We start from the raw sequence: 14652 nt of genomic DNA, 5'->3' as shown, positions 1-14652 counted from the left end.
GAGGTGTATATATATTTGTTAAGATGAAATTGGAAACATCCATTATTTTCAAGAGCATCGTTCACGTGATTGAAATACGGATGATTATATATAAGCGTTATTTTCAATTTTAATCGACAATTTTTTGTGACTAGTCTTTCTTTAACGTAATAACAGTTTCATTTCCCTTTTTTTTTTACCCAGCCTATACCTTCTCTTGTTATTATTGAAAGAGGTGCTGGAGTTCTTTGGTAGAGAAGCAAGCTGACTTTTTGGTGACAATTTTGTCAGACCGTTGTACCACGTTTTCATTACATAAATTTGATCGTCGTAGATGTTTTTTTCTCTCTATAATTACACATATACTTATTAAAATTGTTATGTTCTTATTAATGATTTCAGACAAAATGTGACTAGTCTTTGTTTAAGAAAGAATATCGATTGTAAAATTAGATATGTGTAAAAAGTTTGAAAATGTGGAACACGAGGTATGAAATATATGTTAACGCTTCCGCGTGTTCTCGCAGAAATGGAAACCGGCGAAACTTGTTCGTCAACGCACACTACTTGTATTTAATTACTTTTCTCATTTTTATTCTAATAGCAGGCCGGCTGTTTGAACTGTTACATACTGGAACTCGTATAAAAAAAATCCTTTCACCACTTTTTAGGTTATGATATCATATGTAATGGAACAAAGTTTCGATCTTCTGCGATGAGGGTGTATGCGTAAGGAATTTTTCGCATCGGTGAGCAGAATCTTTTTCGAAAGGTTCCTTATGCATACATTTTCATCTCAGGAGGTTAAAACAATTTTTCAATACATTTAATACCATAACCTAAAAATTCGTGAAAGGATTTTTTATACGACTTTTTTGAATCATGTAAGAATTAAATAATCGATTTTTGTTCGAAATTTCACCAAAGCCATCTCTAGAGGGCGTATTTTAGTATACACTGAGAAAAATTTCATTTGTCATAGCAACTGGAAAAATTCAGTAAAACAGGTATCGTTTAAAAAACGGTTTGAATATTGTTGGGATTACGAACAACGAGGTACGCGTAACCATTTTGCGCTATTGTCGATCCTTTTTTGGTAATTGCAATGCAAAATCAGTTTCTTCGGTTTACTGTACTTTTTTAATTAAGTAAGGCTTTACGTCACTTTATTATTGCACAAGAATTAAAATTTCGCAACAGTTACAAGAAAATATAGTAACAGTGATCGTAATGAGAAAGAATTATAGTAACAGATACTAGACTTTTTGGTAACATTTGAAGGAATTTTATTGACCTTTGTAGCGAACAGGATAGAGTGATATTTTTGGGTGTGAAGGTCAATGTAGAAAAAACTTTTATTTATAAAAACCAAAACGTTTCGGCCGGGCATGGCCAGCCATCCTCAGTTGTGTTCTTATCTTCTATCGCGCGTCAAGATGTTATTTGAAAGCGTCCCGGTGGAGAAGTGATTCACTTCTCAACATTTTTTTTTCTTCTTAATTATGCCAATAAAAAAAATTGCAAATGGGAAAATGGTTCCGAAAAATCTGAAAAACTTTTCAAAAATCCCGTGTTACATATAAAAATGTTTCAACAATCATCCATAGTAAAATGACTTTCGCTTCTAATTTTTTTAACGTTTTTTTTTTGGAAAAAGCCTGACAACAGTAAGAAGAAAAAATTGACCCATTCCGGGTCGAAGCTTAAAATTTGTGATATTTGACGCAGTATCTTCCAGAATTTTTTCAAATTTTTAATTTTGGTCCGTCGATAAAATCGTTTCTCAAAATTGTAGGAAATTCAAATTGAGTCGAAAAAAAATACAGAGTACCTTTCAAAGTGAGAACAATCATAGAAAAGATCACGCGCCAAATTTGAGAGATCAAGGATAAAACCCAGGTTGAATTGGCGTGGAATGCCCCATATGATTTCAATACTTATTAACTGTTTGTGTAATATGACATTTCTTACAGTCTATCATTTGTACTTCAATTCACCTTATTCATCCCAGACATCATAATTTCTGATTTTGTCTGTGATTTTTCAAATTATTTTTCATGTTGTTTCTTTTTAGCTATAAAACATTTTTATGGTTGATTTCGTGTTTTCTAAACTAAGTACTCTTTTCAAATTATGAATTATTTAGTCTTCGAACATCTTACCATTTGATGTCTGGATTTTGAATGACTAAATTATTCACAATTAGAAAGTGATTGGTTAAATAAAATTTGCAAAAAATCAGACGGATATTTTAGAGCTAATGGGGAGCAATACAAAAAAATCATAGCTTGAATGAAACGTAATAGCGTCTGATACTCCGTTGACTAAATTTCAACATTTTCATTTTTTTTCTAACCTCACCTGTTATTATAAAAAATTTTTTAAAAATTACTAATTCCACTTTTTCATTATAAGAATTAATACTTTCTAGTCTTTATACCAAATTTTCTTATCTGTTCATTTCATTTCCAATTTTCTAGAAACTTCTTCGCGTGATTCACATAATGACGGAATGATAGTTTTCGAACAGAGATGGAAATAACCAAGATCGATAATCCGATCCAATCAGGATAAAATGTCAGACACGAAGTCGGCGAATGATTGGCAACATTTCTTGAAAAAAACTTCATCTCCATCTACTTTTTAATTATAGATGAATAGATGGATGGGTGAATGTGGATAAAATAAATGAAAAATTTTCATCTCTTTAACTTAATTTAAGGGTATTCTCTGTGCCTATACACATGCAGAAATTGATTCCGCGACAGCTAATTATTCTCCATTTCCAAAGTAACCGGCTGGAGAGAAAAATTAGCTGTGGCAGAATCGATTTCCGAACGTTTACACAGCTGTCACTCAACGTGACATAACCCACAGTAAATAATGAAATGCAAACAAGCTGTAAAAATTGGTCGAATTGTTAACATGAATGGCCCGTCATACCTCGATTGAACACAAACTGTAAAATTCTGTAGCATAATTGCACGATATTATCCATACCAATGAGCTATGCAAATTGCCATCTGTAAAAAATACCTTCACAATAAGCTTTCTCGGTTAAACAAATTGCCCTATCAGTCATCAGGTCAAAATTGTAAGACATTATTCACGTTGATCGTGTCTGAAAACATGTTAAAAATGAATTCTTTTAGTCTCCAAATTCTATCAGTTTCCAAATTGATTTGACCTCACGAAGTGATATCGACTGCAACCACAGCACAGCCATCAAATCGATGCGCGAGTAAAATAAATCAATAAAATATTATCCAGCCAATGGGTAAGCGAAGAACAGATATTCAGTCTATCAGCTAAGAATGACCGAAAAAAATCATTGGATATTTTTTATCGATTAATCGACCGACTCGATTATTTTACTTCACAATCGTTTTTTATTTTTTAGTCGCACGAACAACGCAATACAATATCAATTTATGTGATCAATTATCAGTTATTACATCATTGTCTTACTCAATAATTGTAAGATACCTATTCGATACAATAAGTGAAAGATAAATGAATATTTTCACCTAATATTGAAAAATATTTTTAATGAAACTATGAATTATCAAAAATCTTTTCCGCTATTCAGATTAAATACTGAAATTGACGAAATTTTGCTTTCATATGCACCGTTAAAAAAAAAAAAGAAAAGAAACGGGATAGTCCATTAATCGATTAATTTTTAAATTAGCAGACGTCGCATTCACCAGATAAAACACGATAATGCGGTAAAATTGACCTTTTGGCGCGAAAAAAATTTTAACACTGGAAATACAACAATAATTAAAAGACGCTGTTGTTCATCAGTCCCGCGTATAAAATTGGAACATTTACCACGCGATCTCTCGGTTCTTGCCTGAACTTTCTGAAACACAGTGAGAGCTCTCGGTATGACGTTAGGCAGAGACGTTGGTGGCGACGGACTGAACCCGGTTCGGAAATCAGTAACAAGTGACGGTACATTACCGAACAATCCAAAATAAAGCGAACGAGAAAATATATCCCGATGAAATATATTCGCCTGTTCTACCCGCCTGTTTACTCAGAAAATTAAACTATAATTATTCGGTGTAATGGAAAACTCGTTGATTATAAATAGATTACTTTCCGTGCTAAATTGTATTTGCATTCAACAAATGTTGCCGATTCTATTTTCAGAAACCTTTTCTGCACCCTTATATTACTCAACTTAGTAAACTTAACAAGACTTCTCGTTTTTTCAACCGCACGAACAAAGTGTGCGAATGAAGTTTGGAAATGATAGGGATTTAGAGACTTCTTTCTTTAGAGAGATACTTTGAAGACCTTAGAGAGAGAAATACAGGAATACATGTTAAACACCAGAGTACGAATAATAAGATGAGTAAGGCTTATAAAGTTTGACAATATGATTATGTGGGTATGACCCTGTTTCGGAAGGGCTTGGAACTTATTGTGAGAATTCAATTCGATCTTGCGATAGCTGATACACGGGACGCCTAATACGTGTTAGGAAATCCCCAATATCGAAGTGAAACCTTTTGCTTCACTAAAAGGCGCGCAAAAACTGATCGCTACGTGATGTAAAGCAAGAGAAAAGAAAAGATATTCCGGTTCCCCACATACATGTTAAGAAGCGTTCAACATGCGAAGACCACTATTACTATTCACAAAATAGAAAGGAGTATCGGACGGCTGAAGTTTGAATTTAACAGAGTGGCTACGAGAAGATTACTGGTATTATCCCAGTCCGATCCTCGACTAGGCTGATTCGTATTTATAATTGAAAACCGGTCCGCTCACCGCGGAAAATGCAAAAGGCATTGCTGAGTGCACGGGCTTGTGCACCAAAATTTCTGTTTAAAATCTTTACGACTGCACGTGACCTCAAGTAATTTGTTCACTATGGTGACGCTCGTTAACCTGGAAAATGACCGACGAATTAACGTGCGCATAATGCGTACGCACAGCAAAACGGTCGTATGAAATACTCAACATCTTTGTAGGAACGTCTGCACTGTTTCACGTGTGGTGATTTCGACCCAAAAATACAAGTCTTATTTCACTCGATTGTATCAATTGTCCATTTTCATGTATCGGAAATGATAAATATATGTTATACGAAAATAAGAACTGACCGTTAACATAAATTTCAATATCATTGAATCTGCCATAATTTCAATTCACATGAAATGAATAAATTATGCTTATAACAAATTCATATCACAATACACCTTATCTCTGACAATGAATGTCAACACGATGTTTTGAACCGGAAGAACTACAATTTTTATTTGAAGTACGGAGCAAAGGAAATTTTTTCAGAAATTTCGATAAAAGTAATAGCACACCTTCTTTTAAAAATTCAAAAATATCTTATCATACTTTTCCTAACGTTTTCCCTCTTTCATTATTGGTACAAGGCAATAAAAATAACCAATGGCTCCAAATTATATCATGCATACTTTTATCTCTAAATAGTAATCATACTACTTCAAAACAGGTCAATCTTGATTTGCAGCTTCAATTTCTCAGAAAATGGTACATATTTAGGAAGCATTCAAAATCTTTGTTTCCTGTGTCTCCATTTATTTACCGTCACTTCTCACTCGGCTCAATAGGCAGTTAAAACGGTCACGCATATCATTTTTAGTCTAAAATCTCCAATTCGACACGATATCTAAACACAAGCGACTATGCAAGATAGAAAGTTCTAAAACTAAGTGCATATTCATATTAATCGCGTCACTCTTGCCGCATCCCGTTAGTCTTTATATTAAGTAGCCGAAAAAAAATTTCTCGCATAATATAAACGGAAACACGTCTTTCAGATTTTGAGATTATCGTCGAATAATGCAGCAGGCACTTCCACGTGTGGCCGAAGAATACACACGTGGCTCTTTCGTGATCCGTCTATACCGGTAGTCAAAATCTGTGGAAGGAAATTACTTAACACGTAGCTGTCCGCAACCTTGACCGCGTCACAAGAAAGTTAAACACTATCTGGTCCTCAGACCAGTCGCACTCTTTGACCCGGATAACCGTGCCTCGTAGCTGACATAAAGTTCGATTAATTGTAACGATTTTATACGAGCACTCGTTAGACGAGCAGTGGATGGTGCCGATATCTATATAGCGAGCCTATGTCTGGTCACCCGCAGATCGCGATTACGTTTTTATGTTCGATCACAGTCGGAGACAGTCACAGCCTTGTGATTCCACCGTTAGCTAACCCAGTGATCGAGAGGCGCGCGATGCAGATTCCCCGGTAAGAACAACTCTCCGCTGAAAACTGGAGAAAGTTACTCGTTTCTCAGGTCCTCGCATTGCCCGGTCAAATTCAGAAAATGGTTTTGCACCACGGCTGACTCGACGTTGAGAACACCGGTGGTCCAGAAACGCGAACCTTAATTGGATCACTTTCTTCGGCAGTTGGACGAATAATCACTGCCTGCATCAGTTCGCTCGTAGAATAGACAGGAAGTTACGTGCGCATCGTCGTCAAGTCCTGCTTCAGGACGACTAGTTAGACTGGATCGGTCGTTTCATGGAAATTCTTTGAAATTAACGTAATTAGCGTGTCAGCGTATGAGTTTCGGCTGAGTAATGTGAGCTGGGTTCTTAAGTGGTCCGGACGAACCGCGATCCCACCGGAAGTTTTCTTGTGACTCTGTCGTTGATGGTATCTCCGGAATTGACGAGTGAGTATATCTACACTGGGGTCACATGCAGCGGATTGTGGGCCAATGACATTCGCTCAGTCCTGTCATGTTGATCCGTCACGAAAATATATTGGCATTAGGAATCCCTAATTTCACTGTCGCGTCTGACGCAGAAACGTGGCCCACACCGATGATGAATTGCGCGGTTTATGTTTAAAGATAAGTAATGTGACACGAGAAATTTGTACAAGTCCTCGTTGATTGAGGGTAGGTCAAATAGAAATAGAATTAACACATGAATAATTCACGCACCGTTTAGCGACTAGACTTTTCCTGCAGGAGGGGAACAATATGTTTGCATTTGCAACAGTTGCGTTGGGCGGGATCTATGCCACGTAAGGCTGCTGATACTTACCTACCTGTATGTGACGTACATGTGAGCAAAACCGGTTCAAAATTTACATATGAAACGGAAATATTGGCCACGGTTTTCGACAATCGCGGTCACGCTGCGAAGCGACTCTGAGTTCGAATCGATTAGCTTTGTGCTTTGAGTTTCGTTTCCACGAATCTAATACACTCCGGGAAGTGCATTTAACGGTCAGTAAAGATTAGGTGAAAGTCATTTGATCTGTTTTTAAAAATATGATTCTCGAGCTTGCAATTAGCTATAATTTTTCCAAATTTCATTTAATTCAATCCCGTTTCATCTTTACAGCTATCTCTTCGAGGAACGATTACTAATTTCTTGTCCATGGCTACGTATCCGGTATGTTCAGACGCTCCGTGATACAAGTGTCAACTGCTAATACTGTTTTCACCTGCTGTGTCACGCGTGTAAATGCTCCGTAGATATGTCATGCAATTGCTTGCACCACATTTATGGATGCTGGAGAGACGGTTGCATTTTTGACCAGTCAGTTCTTCATCTGCATTTGTAAAATTTGAATTTTACCCTCAACAAAGTAATGAGCGTTTCAAAGGAAGTAATCAGACATCGTCTTGAACATATTTTTTCAAAATTGTAACCACGTTAAACAATGCACGTCTAAACACAAGCTTGTACAATTCTCGTAGGAATTACATGGTTATGACTTTTCTCATCGTTCGTGAAACAATGAGGATAAATGAAAGAGCGTGAAGATATAAATTCTCTCAACATCACGTGCCACGCATTTGAATCACCGAGAATGTGTTCAGTAGCCAGGTGACGCGTGGTATATATTTTTCACTCGGATATTGGAGAAGAAATCGCCTCCAAGCAGCATCTGTTATAATGGATTAAATACCAAACTTCTGACTCGATCCGAGGAACTGTTTTTAGATTAATTGGATTGCTGGGAGTATCTGAAAACATATTTGGATCATATTTTAATAGCCCCAAGCTGGACCAATTATCACGAATTGATTTGGACTAATGCTGTGCTGCGCAAACCTCAGCGAAAAGTAGAGTAGATACCTTGAAGGCCCACATAGGTCAAGGTGAAGAACAAAGTCTCGATTACACTATTCCAATGAAGACGGAATCTCGACACCAGCCGAGCACACACAACGCTGACGAAGATAATGACCTTCCGCGGTGTCTGGAGGAGTAGGAGGGCCTCTGACACACTTGACGAAGAGGTGAATTGTAACCGCAGACGGCAGAAGTCCGAGCTTAGTTCGATACGAGAGATCGCTCGATGCACATCTCTCCACCGGTGAGAGACGTGATCTGTAATCGGTACACCGATCACGCAAGCCCACGTGCATCTCGACTGAAGAGGAGTGTTGGTTACAACCGTGTGTGCTTATGGTCTTCGTTTTGTTTTCATTCCTGTCACCATTAATGCACAACTCGAGTGTGCAAACTAGTGATGAAAGTAATATCACACCACGTTTTCGCTTGGGATCTATTTACTGGTGTTTATTGATAAAAAAAATATCAATAGTATCGTTTTTCAACTTTCTCCTTCTTTGATTGAGATTAAGTGAAATTCTAAGGCATAAAATATACTTCACTCACAGAGTATGAATTAAATTTTAAGTGGTCATTTTAACACTATGTTTGGTAACTTTCTGGCTTCAGAGATTTAAAATGTAGGATTGTTGTCACGGTTGTCGAAATTTGTTTGCAACATTGTACACTTCGAAACTGTAATAAAAGAAAAACACAAAACGTAGCCAAAATGTACGGGTTTAAAATGTGCCAAAGAACGATCTTGTTACTACTTCTCGTGTCTTCGACTCACTGCCAATTATTCAACTTCACCAAATTAAAATCGTACGTCAATATATTCAATATCAAGGGTTTATATCCCAACGAAACTGGGAACGTCCTGTGGCAAGGGCTTCTCAAAGACTGTGCGAAAAAAGCGTCATTTTCGTGCATACAAAAGAATGTCTATACGTATCTGGATAGTACATTTGCAGACCGGGACAATATCACGGTGTTCGATGGTTTTACTTTGACAAAAAACAACTTGGATTATCACAAATATTTAGCCGAATACAACGAGAAAAATCATGATGAAGGATACAATAATATTGACGAGACCGATGGAAAGTCATCAACTGGAAAACAGACTTCCAGAAAGTCAGATGAAAATTATTATGTTGAACCTGTGTCTCCACTCGAAGAAGTTACCAACGCCCTCCACGACAAGACAATCAAGTTCTTAGCAACGAAGGATTATGAGCTTCAACTTCCAAACTTCTTTTTCGAGGGTACATCGATAAAGATCAGTCCTAAAGAGGTCGATGAAGATGGTGCTCTAATAAGAGTAGACTTCAAACAAAGAGCAATAACTGAGCAAGGACGACTCTTTCACAAAATAAGTAAGCATGGGCACCTCTTCTTATTATATCACATGTGTATCAGACAAATTTTATTAAACTAGTAAGTCGTTGTTATAATCTGGTCTTACTTAATCTTGTGATATTATTATCTTTTCAGAGAAATTCATCAAGAACAAGTTGCTAACAAGCTTCCTGGCCCTACTTCTGATCATCAAGCTCATCAAGATCAAGTTCTTTTTCATTATTCCATTCCTATTTGGTGTGGGAACTGCGAAGAAATTGTTCCTCAAAGTCCTGCTCTTCCTGGTGCCGGCGTTTGCCCACGTCTTCAAATTGTGTTCGAGCTATTACAGTGGCGGAACCAAATATCATCATCATCACCATCAGGTAGAATTTATTCTCGATTATTACCTAAAATGGCATTTGGATATTACAGCAGACTTGTTGTTAATTTCTGTAAATCGTACGCATGAAATTGCGCCTTCTTTTCAGTAGAATACCCCTACTTTGTAAATTAGCCAAAAAATTTCGCGGCCAATTAAACACCTTATTCTCGATATTTTCCAGATTGCCCACCATCATCATCACGTCCCGGTTCCGGTACCGGTTCCAACCTTCCACCACGAGCATCATCCACACCATCACGAAGAGGAGGAATTTGACGGCTACGACTACACGCAGCCACATATTCAGTACAGGAAAGACATGGAAGAGTTGAGGGAATGGGGAATCGCTTCTTACGAGGATCCCGGTGTCTTGACTCCAGAGCCTTACGCCGGCGTGCAGCCGGCACTCGGCCCATACGGGGTGCCTCAATATGCGGCTAACGCCAGACCGGTTACTGTGGTTCCCAATCAGCCGGGTTCATACGAGAAGTACGGGCCTCAGATAAAGTACGACAAGCCGGTTGGGCCGTACGAGAATCCCAATCCAAATATACGCCACACTTTGAGCAACATAGGCATGACCCAGTTCAACAAAAATCTCGGACTAAGGGGGCCCGTTTCAAACTTGGGTCCCATAGGGAATCACGCTCAAGGTTTAGCCTACAACGGGTACTTTGATGAGGTCCGGTTTACTCGGGCAGCCGCACCCGTGACTGAGCCGAGTATGGCAAAGGTCCCTTACCATCCACAGCAGCAACACCAGCAGCAGAATCACTTGTTCAGCTCGCAGATAAGACCCGGAACAACATTTTCGAAGAATTCTGGATTCACCTCAAAGTCGGACAACGCTAATGCCTGGTTGAACAGTTCGCCGACCGTTGACATCGTTAAGCGTATTCCTCACTCCGTGCAACCGACGTCCAAGTCTCCAATTTATACCCAAAATGGTCAGCCGGGAAATCAACCGGCCCAAAACGTCGCCAAGCCCTATCAGCAAATCTCGCAAGTGCCGCAGAATTTCCAACATGCCCTTGCTTTGAATCCCGTGACAGTCGCACAAAAGTCAACCTACAATCTGCAGTCGTCCCAGCAGAGAATAGCTCAGCAAGACAATGCCAAGAATACTCAATCCGATGCATCCAGGAGTCAGCTCAGAGCCTATGACGACGAATTTTACGGTCCCATCGTCGGGAGATTGGACGATATCTTCAAACAGTTGAGATTTCTAGAAGAGGATTGTCGCGAGCGGTTGATTTGCAGCATGTATAAAAATCCCGCGGTGTATACACCGCACAGCAATCTTGTGTCGAACGAGTTGTCAAGGTATGTGAAGTCGTTCTCGGCAGAAATGTAGTGACTGTGCTCATTGGTGTAGAGTTTGTACGTTGTGGTTCCGAATCGTCAACAAATAACTTTGAATCAATTAAACTCGGGCGAAAGGCGCGTCAATATGGCGAGTCAAAATTGAGCCAATCGGGTCGCTGACAGTGGCCTTCTACCGAGAACTGTCTACCGGGTTATATTTTTTAAGGTTTTTGGGTCACGATTGTGAAATGTCGACGGTACACCTGAGCGTGCACATTGGTGATGCGCCACGTGATAACACGCACCTTTAGTAAACATGGGCAGGATAAAATATTTGTAATATTTCGCCGCATTTCCACGCCTTTCCCCGCGTTCGCGTTCAGATAGATAGCAACGAGTACAACTAGGTCGTTGCAGACCAAACCGGTGAAAGAACCGAGGATCCTTGTCGAATTACGGTCACGCCTACATAGTAGCCACGGTCTACAACGCTGCGGAAAAGTAAAGGCGGTAGTCGATGAAGTTTACTTAGAAACACGTGGTACGAATAATTATACTAACCAATGAAAGCCGGAAGTAAATTTGTGCGCCGAAATCGGCAAGGTCGCGAGTCAGGCGCTACGCGAATTACCGATTTTTTCGACTTTCTGAAGCAAGCCTGCTTTCGTTTCATTTGCTTCGTAGGGTTTTTTTCACGCACTGCCACTCCCAATCTGTAATAAAGTTTGTCAATTTTTCAACGTTCAATATATCCAAAAAGATCGTTGAATTTAACCAGAATTGAGTGAAAATTGATTTCATTGTAATCCTTACGTTCCATTTTTATAGCAGACATAATCTCCTGATTTGTACTTAATAAGTACGGGAATTTTCAATTCCCTGGCTATGGTACATTTGTTGGAATTACATTGACTTTAAATCGGACCATGTTTTTTGACATTGTGTTTGGTAACATGATAGCTCATTACGTTAAAACAGTGACATCATAATTAGATATTTAAGATCCTTGGCTTGTGAATTTAATTACATTTATATATTTAACACAATTGCATGGTGATAGTACGTTCAAAATAAAAATTGAGAACTAGATTGCGATGCATTGAACTTTGTTTTATCTCATTCCAGGGAAGCGGATGAACTTAGACAGGGTAACCGAGAAAGTGCTTCAGGGCGACGATTTCAGCGATACATGAATGCTGCAAGGGCTGGACAAGACCGCGGTGATTGCCATCGGTTGTATTCCTGTCACATAAGCACGGAATAGAAAAATACCATAAGTTTGGAGGTAGGATTTCGAGAGGTTGTTGCGTTGTAGACTCAAAATGTAGTTGCAATCTTTGTATAGTCTTATTCCATAGGTATATTTATATTTATTTTCGTATAGAAATACAGAAACTATGAAATTAGAATTTACTGAACAATGTGCATTCAGATTGTACTGAGATTTATGGGCCATAACTCGCGACGTTTAGTTTATGGATTCTAATTTCGTATGTATGGTAAATTTAGTCTAATTGCATCGCTAATCAGAAACCATAGAAGTGAAAATCTAACAGCAAGGCCCGACTTTCCGTTCGTTCCTGAGATATAATTCAAGTATCTGGACTGTATTAACACTAGCGTTATGCGTTTTATTTAACTCAACTAAGAACTATCATCTTGAATTACATAGTTCGTAGTCATAGTCAAATTCATTTTCATTAAACAGGGTGCCATTGCCATCCGCTGGTGTGGATTCATTTCATGCCACTTAGATTGTAGAAAACCGTTAACAATCATTCGTGTAATGTTTGTATTTATTTGCGAAATTGTCTATTTTGTGTGTGCTCAATAGGTTATAATTTGTAAATTATGTATAATAAATCAATATGAAAAGAAGTATTCTCACATGAATTCAATTCACTTACAATCCCAAACATTGAATATTTTTGCAGTGTTAACTGAGGTAGAAAACTGGCGTATTAGCTTATAAGGTAAGTGTACCAGTTATTGATGGGTTTAGACCCAATTATTGACCCTTTTATTTTACAAAATTATAAATTGATGGCACAAACGGTGAATTTCTCGATGGCTAAAATCAAATCCTAGAGGATCAGACACTGCAAATTTATTTTCCGTTAATTTTGAACTAAGGGTCTACAGATGCAACCGAAAAAGGTCAATAATTGTGACAGACTCAATAACTGCTGACTTACCTTTCGATATTATTTATGAGAATCCTCAATACATCTTGACATGAAACCCAAAAAATACGGAATTTCAAAGCAGGATATTATTGATATTCGTAAGCTTGATTAACATAATCAAATTATCGTGGTAATAGATAATCGTGAAATTAGATGAAGATAAATTGCTCATCCTACCCGGAGATGTAGTTACATAAGCAGTGAGTTTCGATCAGTCTCTCTCTTTCTAATAATATTTAAGAAACATAAAGTAAGAGCATTCAATGAAGATTCACAGTACGATGCGTAATGCACACTCCTGTACAGGATGATTTGTGTTGTGTAATACTGTACAAATCATCCGTCAATCAGCGAAATAGTTTCCCTCTGGTCATTCGTTAGATATAACGATCGTTCAACACTTTCCATTGTTGGGTTATGGGTTTGATATATGTATAATAACAGGTTGAGTTAGATGCACAACGGTCTGCGTAAGTATGTCGTATTTCTAGCGTAACCCACAGTTCCTGATTCGACAGGTTATACTGCCAAGCCATATAATTCCGCTATCGTGATGGGCCGTCATTACATATTAGCCTCATAAACTATCTATGTTTACGGTGTTTAGCGAGTTACGTTAATCTGCTCAACCTCGAGATGGCAAAATGATATGAAATTTTATCGTTAAATTCGTAGGAGAGACAAAATGGATCTTTTTTTTTTACATGCAGGATGGGGTGACAGATTGTTCGCACTCATTGCCAGTAAGATATTCTATTGATAGTATCATTTTATAAGACTAGATGGGATTAAAATTGTATATCAATGTACAGTGATCATTGTTATTATTTTACAAACCTGTATTTCACTTTACACCATCACGGTTAAATGTAGCATAAAAAGGATTAAAATTTTTATTCCAAACATTGGTGTTTACATTGTGAAGGCAAGGGTACTGTCGACGCAAAGTTTGGTGAAACACTCAAAACGATCGTTAAGATATACCATAAACAATATTACCGAAATGCAAATTAAAGGAGCGTATACCAAATTAATATTTACGAATATACGGTGTTGTGAGTTTGTGTGATATACTTTTTTGACAATAAGTGACTAGCGTTTTTTTCTATGATATTCACGATAAACAGAGTTATTTATTCTCCCTGATGTACACTAGCTCATCACGAATGAATGGCGTAAGGACCGTCCGAATTTCATTTCCGCCACACATTGGAGTTCAAAAATTAGCCTCTGTGTAAGTGAAGTTTGGAAAACGATAATTGCAAAGTTTTATCAACGTGGTATTTATTAGCATGACGACAAAATATTCAAATTCCTGCTTTAACATGTTTTCTAAAAAATTTTAAACAAAATATGAGGACTTGTAACTGGATATTA

The 14652-nt window shown here is 37.9% G+C and overlaps 1 protein-coding gene across 1 annotated transcript; it reads left to right on the top strand.

The window, feature by feature from the left end:
• Positions 1-7996: 7996 nt before the first annotated feature.
• On the top strand, positions 7997-12967 carry LOC124182197. The gene is made up of 4 exons (XM_046569138.1): positions 7997-9437; positions 9556-9785; positions 9966-11107; positions 12215-12967. The coding sequence occupies exons 1-4, from the start codon at positions 8789-8791 to the stop codon at positions 12351-12353; spliced, it is 2160 nt and encodes a 719-aa protein (XP_046425094.1). The 5' UTR covers positions 7997-8788; the 3' UTR covers positions 12354-12967.
• Positions 12968-14652: the final 1685 nt, after the last annotated feature.

The sequence above is a fragment of the Neodiprion fabricii genome, chromosome 1, assembly GCF_021155785.1.
Source record: "Neodiprion fabricii isolate iyNeoFabr1 chromosome 1, iyNeoFabr1.1, whole genome shotgun sequence".
Classification (NCBI taxonomy): domain Eukaryota; kingdom Metazoa; phylum Arthropoda; class Insecta; order Hymenoptera; family Diprionidae; genus Neodiprion; species Neodiprion fabricii.
Note: the sequence above shows the minus strand (reverse complement) of the source record. Positions and strands in the feature narration are given on the sequence as shown.

Excerpts from the sequence above, each read along its gene's own strand:
- LOC124182197 (XM_046569138.1), top strand. The coding sequence starts at position 8,789 with ATGTACGGGTTTAAAATGTGCCAAAGAACGATCTTGTTACTACTTCTC. Across the intron at positions 9,786-9,965 it reads ATCATCATCATCACCATCAG|ATTGCCCACCATCATCATCA; the intron begins GTAGAATTTATT and ends GATATTTTCCAG. Across the intron at positions 11,108-12,214 it reads GTGTCGAACGAGTTGTCAAG|GGAAGCGGATGAACTTAGAC; the intron begins GTATGTGAAGTC and ends ATCTCATTCCAG.